General features: G+C 44.1%; 2 protein-coding genes across 6 annotated transcripts in view; one reads left to right on the top strand and one right to left on the bottom strand.

Moving 5' to 3' along the window:
- PSMG4 (proteasome (prosome, macropain) assembly chaperone 4) overlaps nt 1–13520 on the top strand; it is a 35562-nt gene extending 22042 nt beyond the window's left edge. The window contains exon 3 of the mRNA XM_046938321.1: nt 27–13520. Coding sequence (XP_046794277.1) covers nt 27–94 — 68 coding nt within the window. The 3' untranslated portion in view covers nt 95–13520. The remainder of the gene's footprint in view (nt 1–26) is intronic.
- SLC22A23 (solute carrier family 22 member 23) overlaps nt 1–20519 on the bottom strand; it is a 99225-nt gene that overhangs the window by 15493 nt on the left and 63213 nt on the right. For all 5 annotated transcript variants that reach the window (XR_001463404.4, XM_418968.8, XM_015276012.4 and 2 more), the window contains exons 4-5: nt 13514–13682; nt 10446–10573 (exon numbers count right to left, since the gene is read on the bottom strand). Coding sequence is in view for 4 of the 5 variants with exons in the window: in XM_418968.8 (XP_418968.4) it covers nt 10446–10573; nt 13514–13682 (297 nt within the window). In the remaining variant the exon portion in view is untranslated. The remainder of the gene's footprint in view (nt 1–10445; nt 10574–13513; nt 13683–20519) is intronic.

Genomic DNA, 20519 nt, shown 5'->3' with positions numbered 1-20519 from the left:
TAACCCTACTGATTCTATTCTTTCAGTGGTGACAAAGAGAAGGAGCAGCTTAGTCTGTGGAATACAGAAATCTCAGGGATGTTCTGGAGAGTAGGATAATGCTGATGGTTACACTAATGCAAGTTACAAGAAGCTCAACTGCCTGCCTGAAGTCCAGCCCAGGTTTTGCTCCTCTTCCAGGCTTCCCTCAGCAACCACCGCCTTAGGGCTGAAGAACTGTCCAATTGTCCCTTCCCAAACCAGCCTTCCCCCAGAGGAAAACATTATCTAGAAGGCAGGCAGTATGGAATGTGGTCCCAGCAAGCACAATGCAAAATGTGCTGAAGAACTTCAGGATTTTGCCCACTTCTAAACACTCACAGGCAGCACCATGCTCATGGAGGGTCCCTGAGGTCTGTTAAAAATTTGAGCATCTCCGTAACACATATCTGAAATCCACTGGGAAGGACTGGAGTTCCAACCTGATTTGGGGGGGAATCCTCCCAGTTTCTTCTGAAACCTGGATTTAAGCAAAGTGGTCACAGTGCTATGCCAGTTCATCATCTTCCCCCTCATGTTTGAAATGTTCGAAATCATTTTGAACAGTGCCCTAAACAGAAGACATTTCCTCGGGGAGAGAATCCTGAGCATCATCAGTGACTTTTTTGCATTTCAAAACTAAAGCTGTGTCACGTCCTTAAGCTGCTGAGCTAACTGCAAGACAACTTCTATTTACAATCCTATAACAACACACAGACCTCTCAAATATTGCATGAGATACTCTCCTTGGTGGAGGATGAAATGAAGGACACCGTCAGTTCCAAAATATCATTAGCTTAAAGACTGAAAGTGAACTCCTTCCTAACCAGGATGCAACAGAGCCACTGTTTCCAAGCTATGGGAAGCACTGGAGTCACCGTTCCTGGAGGCGTTCAATGTGGATGTGGCACTGAGAGCATGGTTAGTGGGCATGGTGGAGATGGGTTGGTGGTTGGACTAGGTGATCTTAGAGATCTTTTCCAACCTGAATGATTCTATGATTCTAAGATACAAGAGCAGCGAGATAACCAGGAGGGCACGAAGCCTGCTGCAAGCAGAAGCCACAGCAGAATCACAAAAACATTGTGTCCCAGGAGTGCAAATCACCACTGTTTATTTGGGCAAAGACATGTAGTGCTGCTTTCCAGCCTGCTCCGCAGCAGCAGCAGAGCCCCGTTCTGCACCCTGCATCCTTTCCCTTTGTGCATGGGCAATCAGCCCAGTGTCCTCAGCCGCCCACACTGCACTGCCCTGGCCTCTGCTCTACTCACTGAACAGTAATCCCTTCAAGAGATGCAAGACAGAGAGAGAGAGAGAGAGGAGGAAAAAAAAGAAGAAAAAAAAAGCAAACCACTATGGAGAAATGAGATAGACCAACTCTAATTTACAACCAAAACAAAAGATGCGTTTGTCTGCTGTTACTGGAAGACAGTGTCATAAAAATAATAAAGCCAAGAAATGCTATTTAGATGCAAATAGTCGTGCTGCTCACTGCTCACAGGTCACTCCTGGTCACCTATCTGCTCTAACTACATGGAATATTTCTGAGGGGGGAAAAAAGAAAAAAGAAAGGTATTTCATTGTACTTAATGACCATACTGAAGCAGGATATTATGGCACTAGCCTCCTTATACCTGATAATATCCATTCTCCCCAGCATCTATGCAGCGTGAGGCCAACAGAATCATAACAGCAGAGCTGGAGCGAAAGAGGAAATTGGTCGAATTAACATTTGCAAGACAGGAGCACCCAGCGGGCTCAGCAATGGATCGGGGCTATCTTAAAAAAGAAAGCAATAAAAATGGCGGCACTTAATCTCGAAGAGCAAGGTCAGAATGATTTTTGTAGCAAGATTCTGGAAAGGATTAAGTGGGAAGAAAATAATTCAGAACAACTAAAGCAGTTAGATAAGACAGTGTTGTAACGTCTATAATTGAGCCCGTGCTAAGCCTTTTGCACTGAAAAAGCCAAACAAAGCAGAAGAAAAAGCATAAGGTTTTGCAGGGCTTAACAGAGGATGACTGTTTACTAATTTGGCTCAAGAGAAACAATGAAAATCACTGCCCACAATCACACAATACACACTGTACAGACTTCTTGTGGGCACGAGAGTTCTCTCTCTAAGTATGACCAGATCTGGACTTTGGAAGCAAAACACTTCCTCCTCTGTCAGCAGAAGACTGTCCCTAATGCCATGCTCTTTGGGCTTTCCCAGTTTGGGTGTCTGTGTTTCTCAAAGTCATTTTTCATTGTCAATCTGTGCTTTGTTGAGCTCAACTTAATTACATGAAATTAAGAGGAAACGATACATATATATTTAAGTCAAGTGCTATTTCCATTCTTTCATGTAATGTTGGTGGAGCCTTTTGACTCTACCACTTACTTTTCCCCAGTCTCTTCAATTTTTAAAATATCCCAATCTACTCACAAGTCACTTCCTTCAGATGATTGGCTCTCCCCAAGTCTCCAATATCGTTCAGCTTTCTGATGGCTTTCTCCATCCTTTATGTATATACCAACCAACAACAACAACAAAACCACAAAGAACTAACTCATCCACCCCCACACCAACATTTACAATAGCCAAAACATCACTGAGATTGCAACAAATGAGGTATGTGACTGTGACAGGCCATCAGGAGAGCAGCCGCAGGGCCCTGGCAGCTCCTTGGCTGTCTAAACTCTAAGGGTCAATGATACAATCTTAAAAGTCAAGCCAACGTCCATTAAAGTCACATGGAAGCAAACTATTGCTCTGTCAGTTCCAGCAGGAAAACTCCCCCTCCCCCAGCCTTTTCTTTGATTTTGCACTGAAGTTACCAGTTCAGAAGGAATTTGAATTAAGCATTTCAGTTCTGAGTGATACGCCAGAAAGGAGAGTCTGGAAAATAAGAAACGTTTTTTCCCCACGTACTCAGAGGCCCATTATGAGCTTTCCCATAGTCCAGAGCCCACACACACTGCGGGCTTCCTATTCAAGGACTCAGTAGGAAAACTGTCGGCATGCTAGCTCTTCACGTCTCAGTGGAAATTAAAGCTATTCACTGGGACATTCTGACAGTCTCACAGGGAGGGGAACCCCATCAGCTTCCAGCTCCCACCGCTGCTGGATTCTCGTGGGATCCACTGCATCCCAGGCCCACGGCTTTCAGAATTGTAAAGCAACTCTCCAGGCTTCAAATGAAGCCACCCATCTCCGCATTGCTTGGCAAAGGCAAAATGCACAAAGCTCGAAGCAAACCTGTGAAAACGGATGCCCAAGGTGACGAGTGTCATATGGTGATTGAGTGTTGCTGGATTTTTCTGGCTGCTAAGTGCTACTGTCAGTAGTGTTTTGAACATGAAAAGAGCTATGGAAGCATAACAGAAAGGCTCCATTGGTCCCCAGAGCTCAACAACTCTGCAGCAGGAGACAGACAGGGCTGAAATGCAGAGCTGAGCAACCTGCCCACAGCCACACTGAGCTGCTGGTGAGAGGGGCTGTTCGTGCTTCCCAGAATTTCTGTCTCCAGAAACTCAACTGTGCTCACTTTTGTCTTCAAGGACTAGCAGCTCGGCATATCATATCTTTGAAAAGCCTAATGTTGGAGGAGTACTGAAGACTATCAGGTCACATACAAAAATATGAGCTGGATAAAGAGCTGACTGATGGAAAGGCAGCAAAAGGGGGCAGAAAAATGGAGATGCCAGCAGGATGAAGGAGATTACTGCTGGCATGACTTGTCTCATTCTCAAAAAAGAAAACAATATTTAATAAACTCAGTAGGGAGTTTGGCACAAAACTGAGGAATGTGTCAATGACGACTGCTGATGACAGCGAGGCGCTATCAGCCATTCAGCACAGAAATGGGACAAGAGAGATAAATGGATGAACCTGAGATCCCGTGTGGCAAAAGCAAGTTGGAAATGCAAAATACAACTCAGCGATTCAAGAGAAATGCTTCTGCTGGAATACGAGCTTTTAACAAGGACTGCAGTGCAGCTGGCTCTACGCTGCTTGATCTCTAACTATATGGCACCCATATGCTGCATTCATAAAGTATTTCCTATTCACACAATGAAATATGGGCGCTCTTTTACAATTCTGGACACCAATATTTGAGAAACTAAAGCCTTGGTAAGCCTATTTATCAAAGGAGAGGAGATAGAGAAGAACTCCAGCTGTCTGCTGATACAGTATGGGAAAAGAGAAAAAGAAAATTAAGATAGAGACAGTTGCAGAACAGGAACAAATGGGAACAGAAAAAAGACAAAGAATCTGGACAGCTAGGGCATATTTGAACTGAATGCTAAAACGTAGCCAAGCGTAAGAGCAAGGTAGATTTAGGGAATGGCTTTCCAACAAAAGCACGGACAAAAAAACTAACAGCATTTAAGATGAATCTCGGGTAATCAGAGCAACCGTGTAACTCGTTGACTACGAACACAAAGGACTGACTGCAATAATTTGTTTCAATCCCATGTTTCTAATTACATTGAAAAAAAAGGTGGGAAAAGCCAGACACAAGGTTGCCATTGCAATTTTCAGTTGCTCATACACATTATGATACAGCACTTAATTAGATGATCACACATTGGTTTTCTCTTCCACAATGTTCGGTGCAGTCAGCAAATGAGCAGCTATTAATGATATTCTCTACCTTTCTCATTCAAGACGTGCCCCTCTGCCTTATTATTCAGACCTCACAGTGAATACAAAACCATAGCTTTCCTCAGAGACATTCCCACAGTGCTGTCAGAATATTCATGTACTTCATAAATATCAATGAAATCACCTCCACTGCTTTCTCGTAAGACTATTGCAGTTTTGCAATGCAGGGAGATGAAATGCAGAGGAATAACATCCAGAATGAGGAAAAAAAAAATCACTCAGCAATTTTAGGAGTATAGTTTGAGAAATATGAGCTCTGGGTTGCTCAGAATCCTCTGCGTGCAATATTCATTGTAGGTACTGAAATAAACGCTCTACCTTTCTGCAAACCAAGCCCCAGAAATACACGCTGTTGAGACACTGAAGAAACAATGATTGGTGACAACTAGAAGAGCTTAATTGCAGGGAACGTTCCATCATTGTGCACAAACATCCCTGGTGGACACAGACACGAGTACAGCTCCTCAGGAGCTATTCAGCTTCATTCCCCCAAGACGGCCCTCTTTCCTCCTGCAACCCTCTGGCTCATTTAACTACACACCATCCAAATTCTGCAACAAATGAGGAACAGACAACAGCTTCATTCCCACAGCATCATCCATCCTATGCACTGATTCATCCATCCTATGTCCTGTAAAAAAATAGGTTGCAGTCATGTTACTGAAGGCTGTATCATCTTATCTTCATGCCAGGAGGCCAAGCAAGGGTTGCCCGGGCAACCTGACTTTTTGCATTTCTGAGAGCCTGACTTGCCAATGTTTACATTCTGCTAACCTTACCAACACTCAAAAAACAAAAAGAAAAAAAGAATATCTCAAATGTCATTGTGTCGAACTGTATTTGGGCCATCATGTTTCAGATACCTACACAGGCATTACGGCTTTCTGTGGCTGGAGCTATGGAGGGAGCCTCAAGCAAGGTGGGCAGCAGAGGCATGAGGCACGCATTTTAGAAGTGGGTTTCACAGGAGAAGAGTGCTGAGACTGCATCCTAGGGCTTGACAACTTGTTCTGGAGGGAGGAGGAAGCAAATGGCCACAGCCTCTTCAGTCTTTGTGCCCTAGCTCTCCTTCCTTCCTCTATAGCCATTAATGCCCTCTGTCCCTTGTTGCCTTTGTTCGTGAAGGTCACCTTCAACTATCTTTATACTTTGCCCCCACAACTCTTTTCACTCTGCTACTCCCTCTCCTCTCTATTAGCAGTACCTCTTAGTGCTCTCCTCCTCTGATTGGTTCTTTAGGTTTCCTCTCCTCGCCCCACATCCATGCCCTGTTCACACGGGCAGTAAGAGCACCAGCGTTTGCTGCCAGCCCTCCATGCCCTGCTCCCACCGAAATTCAGTCAAGCTTTAAGAGAAGCTGACCACTACCCAGTTGTTTCTTTGTTGTTATTTTTTATTTTATTTTACAGTATATTTGGCTTTTCCCAGGGGCACCACAAGGCACATCCTCAGTACAGTGCTCCCTTCTACCCCTTCCCTCTTCACATCCTGTAGCTGCCATGTCATTACTGTCTTCACAGGGATACATACAGCCAGTGCATGCATGAGCTCCTCCTCCACTTCTGTATATCCAGCCAGCAAAAGAAGACTTACATTCATCAGTCCTACTCTTGTTGCTCACTGTTTTTCCTGTACGGCATGCCTTGAAGGAGCTGCACAAACTCCATCAGCTGCCACTGGTAGACAAGAGGGGACTGTCAGGAAAAAAATGAGCCCCTTCTGAAAACTGATCAGATATTCAAGAGGGCAACAGAAATCATGGCTTGCTGGCTGGTTTCCTTTAACACAGAAATCTCTTTTGTCTGTGAGGCTTAAAGGCTGCCTTTATTCCAATGGTTTGAACTGAATTTCCCACAATGTACCTGACTAACCCCTGGGACTTGCATGGGCTATTTAAGTTCGGCACTAATAAACAACCAAGAAACAGGATCTTGTAAAGGAACACATCCAGCAGGTTTGTGTGGAGTAGCATCACATGAAGGTACCTTGTATTATTGAGCTAGGGAACTTGCTTTGTTCCTCTGTCTAATACACCTGGCTCTTCACCCATCCCAGTCTGTACACAGTACTGTAGTTGTAGCTGTGGTGGTCTGAAGGTACAATCAAAGGTTCTGTAGTTATTTTCTCGGGTTAGGAAAAGAGACTGACTCAGACATAAGGTGAACTTTTTTTCTTTTAATTCAAAGAAAATCCCCTTTAAACCACAGCTTTCCTAACTGCAGTCAGCATTCATATGCACACACAATACTTGTCACCACCACACACTTTTGTAATTACATCAATATTATTTCACCAAGCTGCAAAAATATTTTTGTGCCTTCTTCCACTGAATGGCTCTACCTTAGAAAGCAATGTCTATACACACTGTGTCCTCAGCACCATTCTAGTTTGTGTTTTCATCTAGAGTTGAGCAACAACAACAACAAAAAAGCATTTTTGCTATTCTGCCCAGTCAAGCAGTCATTTTCTGTTCTGTTAAGGAACATCTAGAACATCATTCACCAAAGGAGAAGATAGGGAAAATGACAACAGGGTGGGCTTCCACAGAAAAATTACGTCTGACAACCAGGCAATTGCTGCCAGGGCTTTCCTTGCTGTGTATTCCCAACAGCATCCACACACAGGGAGGGACTGTACTGTCAGTGCAGCAAGTGATCTGTCCTGGCCAACGCACCTTAGGACAGCTGGTACTCTGGGATTTCCAATACCCCTAAACACTCTCTACTTCCACTCTTTAAGAAGTGCTTCTTTAGCCTTTACTTCACTGCAAATGACTGTTCCATAGCTGAATTTGAATACCTTGAGTTAGAAGGCTCCCACAAGGATAAGCAAATCCAACTCTGGGCACCACACAGGACCACACAAAATTCAAACCCTAGTCTGAGAGTGTTATCCAAATGCTCCTTGAACTCCACCTCTGGTGCAGTCCCTTTCCCTAAAAGCCCCTCCCCTCACACAGCTCCATGCCGTTCCCTCAGGCCCTGACACCGTTACCAGAGAGCAGAGCTCAGTGCCGCCCCTCCGCTCCCTGTGAGGAGCGGCAGCCGCCATGAGGCCTCCCCTCAGCTCCTCTGCTCTGGGCTGAACAAACCTAGAGACCTCAGCCACTCCTCATACACTTGCCCTCCCAGACCCTTCACCATCTTCACAGTCCTCCTTTGGATACTCTGATAGTTTTATGGAGCCCAAAATGGCATGCAGTACTCCAGGGGCTTGTGGTGTACCAGTGCAGTGTAGAGCAGGAGTGTAAAGCTGTAATGAAGAATACGCTTGCACTCTATGCTCCACAGGGGAGCAGAGAAGAGATGAGAAAGTTTTAGAAGAAACTGGCAGTGAAAAACCTCTACTAAATTAATATTACCAAAATATTGAATTTGCTCATGACTGAAGACGGCTTTATTCTGGGGATGTTTTGAAATAGTTCTCAACAAAACAAGCCTGCTTTGTAAGTTACATTTCAAAATGCAGCGGGATAAAAATAATTATTTTGTTGCAATAATTTTCTTGCATTTTCTTCCATCCAAGAAATACTTCACCCATTTGAATGCTAATTCTATTACAGAACTGCTATAAGCTGCCAAAATGTATACACACAACTCCAGCAGCAATCTGTTACACAGGGTACACTAATTTGACTGACACAGGTGAGTAGAATTACACTGGGGTTTCTAGCAGGAAGAGGCTGTATGGGATAGCACATAGAGTAACTCAGTCACACAAGGCTACTATCACTAATACTAAACAGCAACACAATGGACCTGAAATGAAGCGAAATGTTTTCCAGCCATTTCAGAGAATAAAACAAATCAAAACCAAAAACCCTCTCCGTGCAGACAGGAAAGCTCAGCAATAGATTTAAGAAGAAACAGGAGTTCAGCATCAGGCTGAACGGCATCCTCTCACACAGACAAAGTACAGGCTTTTTGACCATGCCCTGCTACAGCAATGATGTCTTTGTGACTATAACACACAAAACCAGAAATATGCTTTCTTCTGCTTACAGACCCCCCAAAACACATACAAACTGCGGTTTGATCAAATGTTTCACTCAGGATTTCTTACTTTTCTCATGTCTTCACTCACACTATCAGTGCTCTCATACACCTACAAAGAGAGAAGGCCCTTCCAAAACCTTTAGTTAAGCTCATTTAATCCATTCGGTACTGCTCTCATCTTACTGTTTCTAGAAAAATAAAGCATCATTCTACAGCTAGGTCAGGGAAGTTTTAACATGTGGGATTGCAGAGAGAGTTTAAAAAGATGAAGTCAAGAAGAAAAAATATATAGATAAAAACCCACTTCACACTGAAGAAAAAAGTATTCAGCATCAGCAAAGTGGCAGAACTGAGCACATTTTGTATTCCTTAGGAAGGTGTGCAAAAGGTAATGTACTGAAAACTACGATATCTAAATGTATTTGCAGGCAGAGTCCATACCACTAAGAGGTACAATAACACTGTTTTGCACATGAAAGGGGGTCCCCCCCTGAACAGGAGTGTGGCTCTACCATGTAACTGGAAAAAGTAATCACAAGTAATAGTCATAAAACCATTTTGATACTTAGCACTCCTCCACTCACAATATAACTAGAAATAGCTTAAATAAATCCCTCTAGCACCAAGTTGCATCTTTATCGTTTTCCTTAAAGAAAACTCAAGTAATTAGTTTTCCCCTAAAAATACACTTTATTTTGTCTGCAAACTCAAGTAGCTAACTAGCTGAGAAAGGCCAAATTTTGACTTGGTTGGGAATCTCCAAGCCTAACTGTGAGACCTGTCATTGCCTCTGAGGCACATTTTCTCCAAGACCCTTCATCTACCCTGACGAAGGTCTGCAGAACAGAGACGGGGATGGAGATCAGGAGCTTTTCCATACCCCTGAGCCTTACAGAACTTTACCAAGAAAATGTCATTTACATTGCACAGCCATGTTGTGTGTGATGTAGATCCAAGAAACTTCAGACGTGCAATTCACATGCAAACAAGATAATTAACACAAGTCTGCCAACTACTACAGAAATCACAGCAGTGGCCTTGGTATGACTACCAGTTTCAAGCACAGAACCAAACTGACCTGAGCTACTCCAGAGACCCTTGACAATGAGTACCAGCAAAGCACAGAAAGCACCACTCCTAACAGCGGGCAGGCATGCAGGTGATGTACCCCTGCAGCCCCTGGAGTAAGGGTAGGTAGAGTATGGAAACAGTGAAAAATCAACCCAAAACATTCCCACATTTTTTTGGCAAATAGGTAGTCTGCAAGAGACACTGTAAAATGGGTATCTGTATGCACTATCAAGACTGTAGCATCAGAAGCCCTCAGGACAGCATTGCTCAGATAGAACAGGAGCAAGATTTGATAGAGAAATAGGATGTGATTTAGTTCTGCCATGGGGCTGATGTTTTAGAAATTGTGGCTTGGGTGCCGCCATCTCACTTGTCTCTGCGATGGGCAGGACCCCAGACAGAAGCTTCCTTACAACAGTTACCAGAGGCACACCGAGCTGACACACTGCAGCCATGATAAAATCATTCAAAAGATGTTCCTAGAAGTATATGGCACTGCCAGATGAGATTGTAATTGCTAGGACTGTTCATCAGGCTGAGTAATTTTAAATATGGCTCTGGACTTCAGAGCAGTTTTTCAAGAAAAACAAAATTAACGAGTAAGTGGAATGGTTTTTACAGGCAGTAAATAGACTGTTTAATTCTGGATATTAACTTCAGAAAACAATTTCATCTGAATGGACGGATTGATAGATGCCTGTTCTACTCACCAGGCACCACTCCTTTGATGTCGCTTTCCGCGTTCATCCTGTTCTTGCGGGTGAGCTGCAGGATAAGTTCCTTGGATGCCTCAAACTGCTGCGTAGCCATCAGCCACCGGAGGGACTCTGGGAAAATACTTCAGAGATGGAAAACGCATTAGGGTTGCTGCCCGGTTTCTGCCAGAGGAAAAGTATAGCGGGTAGCTGCTCATTTAAGTATTTGGGGGTAGTATAACTACTTTCAAAAAGTGGAAAAATCATCTGTTAAAAAATACAAGAGAAAAAAGGCTCGGAGCACGGGAATTGGTGACATTCACTTTTACGTTGCTCCACAGATGACACAGGAACCATCCTATCACCTTGAGATAGGACATATGAGAATTTTATAACATATTAGAGGAGTTCTGACTATTAATAATTGTGAAAGAACGGGGAGAAGGAGGAAGCACTGTGTGCAGGAGACATCTGCTGCCAGGCAGGGGATAGATGAGCTGCACAGTTAACACAGGATAATTCAGGCCACAGAAGGAAAACATCTGACAGAAGTGATTTGGATTCTCTTGTAGAGATGGAGATTAGAAAGTGAAAAATTACTTTCCAGGATTATAATGGAACAGAATTGTTTAATTTTTAAACATGTAAGAAAATCTTCTTCCTCACATGCAGATTTTAAGGCATTCTTTTATACGGGTGAATTTGGTGTGTACTCCAGATAAAGTTCAGTTGCTGCTATAAAAGTTTCTCCCAGTAAAGACAAGATGATGTTAACTGAGTTGCCTTACAAGCATACACACAAATGCACATACAGTCATAATATAAAAGAGTTTATTTTTCATCTGCTTGTTTCCCTCAAGCGCTGACACTCACCTCAATCTCCAGCTTAATTCTTCCCTATTTGTTTTTCATGTAAGTTCATTTTATTTTCATTTAAAACAAACAATCAAACAAACAAAAGCAACACAAAATAAAGATCTAAATAAACAAACAAACACCCAAAAAACCCCACCAACCACCACCGCCCTACACTTACATCAATACAGATACTTTCAGAACGGACTTTTTTTTTTCCTCTTGCTTTGGCCTCATTTTCACTCATTTTCCAGCAGACCTTTCTAAGAATGAATTTATCAGCTTCTTTTAACTTCAAATATACAGTAAACCTCATATTTCCTTCAAAAAGCACCAACCCTTGCTGCAAATGCTGCCCCAGCTCTTCTAAGCAGTGGAGCAGCCAATTGTACTGTTAGGTTACTACTTTTTAAGGTTACTGCAATTTGGACCTCACCCTTAGCAAGAACATACATAAAGTATGTGAGTGTATTCAGATGTACTTATACATACCACAGTATAACTGAACAGCTGTCCTAACCAGAGCCCATTTCAGCAAATGCATAAACTCCAGGCAATGCAAATTCTTCTGCTTTGCCTATTACACCTGTGTGTCATATCACCTAAGCGGGATTAATTTGTGTTCTCTGCCCATCCTGCCCAGCCAAACCACCACTAAGCTCTTGCAGATTTGGAAACAAGTTCTAGCATTTGCTATTACTATGATCCCTTGTGAAGAGGACCCTGTTGAATTCTCAGAAGAAATGCAGGAGATTCTGCCTCAGCCATGTGGGGAGGACGCTACGTCCAGAAGAATACTGGGGGCTCACATCTGTCTATCATGTTCATTAGACATCTTCATTCCGCTTGGACACAGATATCAGCAAGCACTGCATTGGGTTCTATCCAGTGGTGGATACAATGCCCTTCAGCTGGTGGGATCCCAGCAGAAGGCTTAGGAGTAGGCCTGCAAGCATTTTTGGTTTGCATGTGTACATCACGCTGCAGGTTTGGGAGAACAGTATTGTATATTATCTACATTCTAGGCTATTCACCATCGAGGTATCACCAGCAAGATACTTATTATATATTGGAAATCAAGAAGGGAAAAGAAGTCATTATCTTATAAAAGACTTACAACTTTCTCCTGTGTGCTGCTTTTTGCCCTCAGCCCAAGCTGTAGTATGTCTACCTATGTGAGCTCAGAGATGGGCAAAGAGATTTCTACTTAAGGGGTTATGGTGATGAATGGATGAGAACTCTATCTGTTCCCAAGAACAGAAAAAATATAGAACTTAACTGTTACGTATCATAACAAGTTCTTACACACTGCAACTTGTTAGGTGTTACAACCATCAACATCCTCCTTTTTCAGACTGAAGCAACTAAATATTTAAATCTAGCCAGCATTACTTTAAAACTAATTATCTACTCTGTTCTCATTGTTACGGTTTTGTACAACCCTGCTCGCATAAGCCTCCACTATGTTATGCCACCACTGTGTGTCACTCTTAAGACAGAAGCAAAAAGACATGTTTTTGGGAGGTTTTTGAAGTTCTGGTGGGAATAGAGCCCCCCACTTCTCCAGGACAGGCAGCACCAGGCCTGGAGCCCTTTGCCAAAGCACAGCCCGCAGGGCTGGCAGTGAAGAGCGGAAGGAGCCAGGACGGAGAAGCGACCTGTGGGAATGCTGCTCAGTGCAGGCTGGCCACATGGCTGTCAGCCTGGCACACAGTAATTTGGGCAAAACCTAGCAGGGAGGTTCAGAGCTGGCCGCCTCATGCACACACTGGGCCCAGTCGTAATACTCACGAGCGGAGGTGTGTTATTTTTAACCTAGATGGGCTAACCAAGGCCAAAGGAATGAACAGGGACTGCCCAGAACCACAGAGCAGGTTTAAGGAGAAAATTGAGCTGTGCAGCCACGAGTTGAAGCAGTTAGGCTGGGACACGTCCTTTTGCATCTTTAAAGTGGAAGAGACTGCCAGAGAAATTACAAAGTACAACTTTCTGCCCAACAGAATACTCATCTACTGAGTCCTGACACACGAACACGTAAAACTTACAGCTACTACAGCAAGCTGTAACATTAATTCTTCTTACTTCACAGTCAAAACTTTATACAAAGTGAGTAGAAGAACAAGGTATTAATTTATATGTGTGGGTAATCACCCTTACTTCCAGGCACCTCTCAAGTCCAGCATTAGGAACTTGTGCTGCCTTTGACCCGAGGGGAAAGAAATACTTACACCCAGTAGAGCAGCATCAGCAGGAAGGGGCAGATGATGACTGCCTGGAGGACCTGCCAGTCCCTGCAGAGAGCAGCCAGCCCCGGCATCAGGAACTGCCCCGCCATTTCAATGAAGCTCGCCACCATGGTGATCATGAACCGGTGTGCAGGGGGGCAGAGCTCTATTCCTGAAACACAGAGCACATACAATACATTTAGACCTCCCCCAAGAGCACCTCCCCACAGCAGGCCACCCAGCTTCATGAAACTCACGGACTTAGCATCAAGACCTTTGGCTTGATGTTATGTACCATCCCATAAATCCTGTTTCCTCACGTATTTGGGCTTCAAATACCCTCGCAGCAATAGGGAAACTCATTAGCAGCTGGCTGTGGTGCTAACACGTGCAACTTCCATGCACATACTGCATCTCCTGCAGACCTGCTGCATCTCTGATTGTCAGCCTATGCCTCCTGCCCCCCCAAAACAATATATGTGTATGTATATATTTAAGGAGACTGGAAGATGACAGATGGTCCACAGATTTCATGTAGAGCCTTTCTACAATTCTCAAAGATATCAGACACCTTCCCAGTCAGACCACTGGAGGCAGAAGAGCACAGTTCTCAGTAGGATCCCAGCTCCTATGGGATGCTAGCTTCTCACTGCTAAACATGCTGCAACTCAGCTGGTTTCAAGCCAGATTTTGCTGAGTGGATTGTTTTTGGGTTTGGTTTTTGTTTTCATAATAACTAGTCTTGATCATCTTTTGAACAAGACAGCCTTATATCTGCCTTATTCCGCCTCCCACCCTTCCTTTTGTTGTAGGGCAAATGACCACCATCACTGCTAGCACCGGTTGTTGCAGCTGCCCTGTGACAAGTGATGCCACTAGATTAAAAGCTTCCTTAAATCCTGAACTCTGCCTACCTTTATTCTTGAGAAAATAAGATGAATTTATCAGAAAGGCGTTTTTTTCTTTTTCTTTTTTAATACCCAGAAGAAACAGCATTAAAATTGGAATGCCTTTTTCAAATATATCCAAGAATAAACATAAATAATGCTTTTGCCAGCAGGAATACAAGAGAACCCCCTATTTCATATTTCTCGCTTGCCTACATTCACTTCCACAGATTAATAACCAAGTACAATAAACCTGCCACGACTGTTGTGCAGTACTTATCAGTATGCTGATACAGAAACACAAGCTCGTAAACACTCATGATGTGTTGCTGTCAGTGCTGGTGTTTTTCCTTGGGATGTGTCCTATAGTTATTTTATATTATGATTTAATGGTTGTTAAAACAGTAATTGAAAAGCCATAAGACAATAGGAAGAGGAGACAGCTGCTCATTCATTCACTCTCATCTGTAGCTTGCTCAGCACTTATCGCTGTAACACAGATCTAAACCCACTGACCAGGAACTGGCCACCCGCAGATCAAATATAGGATTAGGCACCACATGCTGTTTGTTTCCTTTTCTTTCGGCCAGTGGCAAAAAACACTGATGCTTTTTTTGCCAGCACGAAAGGGAAATGCATCTGTTGTGACGCAGCCCAAATTTTCATTAGTTTAGCCAGAAACACAACAGCTTTGGGAAATGAAGGGGGAGAAAAAACCCTCTAAGACTCTCACTTGCTATAAAGGGCTTTTACATTTTAATTAGGGAAATGAGATTAAAACATAGGACTTCTTATGACATTAATACGGCTTCGATCTTACTAATGAAGTATTTCAAGCCTCAGCTATTTTTTTAATTGTGCAAAGAGGTCACTTGTGTTTTATTTTCCCCATCTTCAAGTACAAGTGTTTCTGTTTGTTTTCCTACGCCCTGAAGTCGCAGTTACTCATGCTCCAGTATGCCTCCACTAAGTGCAAGGATGACTTCTGTTGCTATAGAAACAGGAAGTCAGCATTAGATAGGTGAGACTTTGGCATTTCAATCACATTGCTCAGGTTAGTACGAGATAACAAAAATTCACTGAGACAAGAACAACTTCTTCATGACGTCAGGAAGAGGCATCAAAATAAGGAAGTTATGCTCTCTGGAGCACTGGAGCATAATGCGTGTAACTCCACGTGTAGCAGTCAAGTCATCGTATAGGATGGAAATCACTTCAGGGGTAGTCTGGCATCTGTTTTCTTTTCTGGATAATCACAGGCCTTTTTTGCCTTTTCCTCTGGAACAGTTGGATAGGGGAAAAAAAGTCCTTGCAGTAGTTGGGTGAGCATGACCTTCAAGCGTCATCAGCAAGTGCCCTGCTTAAATGAAATATCGCATCTCTGTTGAAATGTTCTACATATCAGGACAGTCTACTGACTTTCCACAACCTCTGCCTTCGATTTGATACAATAAAATATTCAGTGCTGCTGTTTTTAGCAAGCATTTAGCAGTCAGGCTTTTTCCAGCCCTGTCAGTAAAGCCACTGCAGCACCTTTATGCAGGACTAGCAAGGGCTTCCTGATGCTCTCACCAGTGCCACGATGTGCTCACCCAGTTCACAAGAGACATTACCAACTCATGTGAAATCACTGCAAGACAGAGATCAGTGCTCTGGCAAATCCAGTGAGAAAACTTCAGCTCTCCCCTTCAGCAAAAAGGTTTTCACCTCAAATATCTTGCTGAGTGTAGAGTCAAGCAAACCCTTAACATACAAACCAACCACAAAAATGACCACCAGTATCATAAACTCCTGGATACATCCATTTGTTCTTGGAAAACACTGTGTGGGCAAGGAGAGAAGCACTAAAAAGATTTTGCTTATTTGTCCCGTAGTTCTGCTCCCAAAGGCAACTGTCTCACCACACATGAGATGTGTGTGTGGGCTCTGCGTGTGCCATGAACATGAGAAACACACCACACACACCATGAGCTTCAGTGCACAGCCCAGGCCCTGATAGGAGATGAAGAAGTAAAAGGCAGAACTCTGCTTTGGAACACTATCTGTGTGCCATTCCACTAAGGAGATGAGCAAATCAATGAACACTAGCCTTACAGTCTGCAGACCTGCCACACAAAGAGACAGTGTGAACCATGTCCCTCTGACAGGGGCATCAACCATTTCTGGTGGCTGCGTGCTGCACTCAGTGTAACCCCACGGCTAACCACGCAGGATGCATAGAGATGTCCCCAGGCACTGAGGGAACAGCACCAGGGCCAGACAAATTGCTATAGTCAGCCTCACGCAGTAACCTGCAAGACAAGCGTTACGACTGGTGATGAACAAAACCACAGTGACAGTGTGTGAGAGGAGCAAATGAACAGGCACCAGGAGTAGGCAAAGCATGGGACTGGCACAAGTCCACCATGTCATTCGCGGCCCTTCTGCGACTTCACCCAAGTGAAAGGAGAAAGGACAAACCTAAAGGTATCAAAAAAATGTGAAGAACATGAACATGGTCATAAATTACCCTGACCAAGAGGGAAAAAAGAACAGAGAAATTAAATTCATTAAGTCCGTTTGAGAGTTATGAGGGATGAGAGAGAACAATGAAGCAAAAAAATATAAACAACATCAAAGCCCTCAAGAGTATGAAAGACCCAAACTGGGTTGTTGCTGTCTGTCAAGAACAGCCTCAGGGATGTGATGAGGGGCTCAGCAGCCACTGTCTCATGTCCTCTGTGCTACACAGACCACATAGACATAACACGTCCTGGTAGCTGTGAGCACGGGGATGCAAAATTGTGCATGAAAGAAATTCATGAGAGAACGAGCGTGACTGTGCAAAATAAACCCATCCAGAGACACTGGGGAAAAAAAATCAAGTCACTTTGTTCTTCTGTAGAGGTCTCTCACTGTATTATTTAGAAACTTCATGGGAATTTTTTCAAATACTAGCCAAGGGAATAAGAATCACAGCACCAATGCTGGCTGCTCTCGGTGACAAAGAACAAGCTCAAGAAAAGGACATTCAAGTGAACATTTTTTGGCTTACTAACTACGAGGACAAGAGGACAGATTTCAGAGCACTCAGAATTCCACTGCTGATTCACACACTGGCCTTCTTCCTTTGCCCTCCAGCACAGCATGGATAGAAGGGTATTACACAGGAAGGGATATTAAAGATTGATATGTTCTGAATCCCCTGCCATGGGCAGGGCAGCCCCCCACCAGCTCAGACTGCCCAGAGCCCCATCCAACCTGGCCTTGAGCGCCTCCAGGGATGGGGCACCACAGCTTCTCTGGGCAGCTGTGCCAGCGCCTCACTACCTTCTGCGTAAAGAATTTCCTCCTAGTACCTAACCTAAATCTCCTCTCTTTTAGTTTAAAACTGTTCCCCCTTGTCCTATCACTACCATGTAAAAAGCCTAAATCCCTTCTGTTTTTAAGATTCCTTTAGGTACTAGAAGACAATGAGGTCCCCCTGGAGCCCTTTCTTCTCCAGGCCGAACAAGCCCAGCTCCCTCAGCCTATCTTCACTGGAGAGGCGCTCCAGCCCTCTGACCATCCTTGTGGCCTACTTCTGGATCTGTTCCAACAGCTCCACATCTTTCCTGTGCTGGTGGCCCTAGAACTCAGGTGGGCCTCACGAGTGTGGAGTAGAGAGGGAAAATCACCTCCCTCACCTGTCAATAGGCTTTTCCCCTCAAGAACCTCAAGGGACCAATGCATGCTGCTTATGTCTTTTAATCTGAAAACCAGTGTGGCTGGAAATGCTTCTGGAACAGAGAAGAAAATGTTCCCAGCGTGACACCATAAGTAGATGAAGTATGGCACATCTCAGGCTTGCATTTGTCCTCAAAGCATGTGTTCAGAGCCATTAGTCCCAAAAGCTTTCACTTCTTTTTTAAAATCATTTTTGAAAACCTAGATACAGCTGGCTAAAGGCAACAGGGCTCTAGACTGTTCCACACCAAAATTAATTGCCATCCAAACAGCTCACCAAAAAGGCTCAGATTTAAAGTATAAGAGCAGCACTGCACCACATGCATGGCCGGCAAGGTTTACAAGGCTGGGGGTTAGGAGCTCAGGTCATGGTTCAGGTGAGAGGAGGGAGCTCATGGGAGACTTTGCAGAGGAGATGAACGCGCAGACCGGTAACCATGGAGGAAGGACTACATTAACACTGGGCTGACATCAGCTCATGCAGCCACAAGGCATGGCCCCAAACCTGCTGAGAGGGCTGGGAAGGGACTAAGGGCCATAGTCAGCCTTTCCCACTTGGTCTTTGCCTTGTGCACTCGTAATAGACCTCTTGCTTCAGATTTCAGAAAGACCCTCATTTGTTCTCAAAGGCTGACATTTGCACAAGGATGAATAGCAAAGGCTTTCATTTTAAAAAGAAAAAAACAAAAAGAAGTAGTAAGTCATTTGCAAATAATACATCAAGAGGGAAAAGAGGTTAAGTCACACCACCTGAAGAACTCTTTAGCATTCACTCACCCGTCTCTGGTCCCAAAGCACAAAGCAATTCTCTCAGTGCAGTCCATAGCTAGGTACATTACAAACCACAAGCTAACTGCTTTCTGCACCTTTGCAGTTTTCTCTCCCCTCCCAGTTTCAGTCTATGAGCTGCCAAGGCTGTAATTATATAGGATAATCCCTTGGAGAAAATGGCCAGGGAAAAACACCTGAAGCCTGGGCAACAGCATTCCCACTGGAAAAAAGATCCTTCAGGAGATGGTCTGACTACAGATTCATTTTCAGTTTCATATTAGATTTTAAAAAATGCTGCAGAAAAAGAAAATCAGCTTTTGGCAGTTTTCACCATATTACTATCTGCCCAAAATCTTAGTTCCCTCACTCTGAGGGCTCTCAAGATGCAACCCTTACCCCAAAAGGGAGGAGAACAGCCAGTTCTGCAACCAAGGCCTCATTACAAGCTGAGCAGAGGAAAGCTCAGGCAACGGAGTATGAGGTGTAAAATGCAGGGCACCTGAAATCATTAGTGTCAGTAGCATTATACAGCTCCCCGTGCGCGGCACCCTCCAGCACCTAGTGATCCTGGGGACTGCTGAGAGGTGACCCCATTCTACTGCTCTGTATTTCCCAATTTCCACCAAGCTTTCTCAAACCCCAGAGGCCTCTTCCTTCAAGACTCTCTGTGGGATTTGCCCTCAGCTGGGAGCACATCCTTCTGCTGGATTTTCCTAGAGGAACGTAGCCCCCATGCCAGCCCATGGCTAGACTACCAGATACTATTACAGCAGAAGCTATTAATAACTCCCAAGCAAGCCTTTAAGTTTGCAGCTGGTAGCCGAGGGAAAAATAAATACACAAGTAAAACCCAGCAAATACCTGCATATATATCCAAATTTCCAGGCAGTTACAGACTCAAACTTGTAAGCGCCGCACGCCCTACTCAGGAGCTCAATCCTCTCCTTGCCTCAATCAGCGTGCTTCTAATTCAGCACAGGTTAAGCCTGCCTGCCCTCCTGGCTCAGTTTAGACACAGTGCTTTTTCTTGATTCTTTTGGTTGTCACCAGAAGCAGCTAAGGAAGTACTGTGTGTAAACACAGTTTATTAAGGAACGGCAAATAAAGCGGCATGTGGAAGGAAAGGTTATCGCACACACCGCAATCAGCCAATTCATGTAAACAAACGACAGAGATGGAGAGAAAGAAAAGGAAAAATCTAATTTCCTCTCTGGAGAAATTCAATCTGTTGTCAAGCAAAGAGAGCTGTAACTGACTAAACTTCGAATAAGAGGGGTTGTTTTCCTCCTACATAGCACAGGACAGAAGTTATCCTAAAATGCATGGCAAAAGACATGGATGCTCCTTCAAAAGTACTGTTCTACGCATCTCAAGGTCAATTCCTTCTAAACACACACTATCCCACCATTTACATCCAATGAATGTGTTTAACTATCCAACCAGCCACATGCAAATATGTAACCTGAGGTGACAGAGGGATGCCCCATCCCTGGAGGCATTCAAGGCCAGGCTGGATGTGGCTCTGGGCAGCCTGGTCTGTTGGTTGGTGACCCTGCACAGAGCAGGGGGGTTGAAACTAGATGGTCACTGTGGTCCTTTTCAACCCAGGCCATTCTACGATTCTATGACTGGCAGCCCAGTCACAT

Source organism: Gallus gallus, chromosome 2 (genome assembly GCF_016699485.2).
Source record: "Gallus gallus isolate bGalGal1 chromosome 2, bGalGal1.mat.broiler.GRCg7b, whole genome shotgun sequence".
Classification (NCBI taxonomy): Eukaryota; Metazoa; Chordata; class Aves; order Galliformes; family Phasianidae; genus Gallus; species Gallus gallus.
Note: the sequence above shows the minus strand (reverse complement) of the source record. Positions and strands in the feature narration are given on the sequence as shown.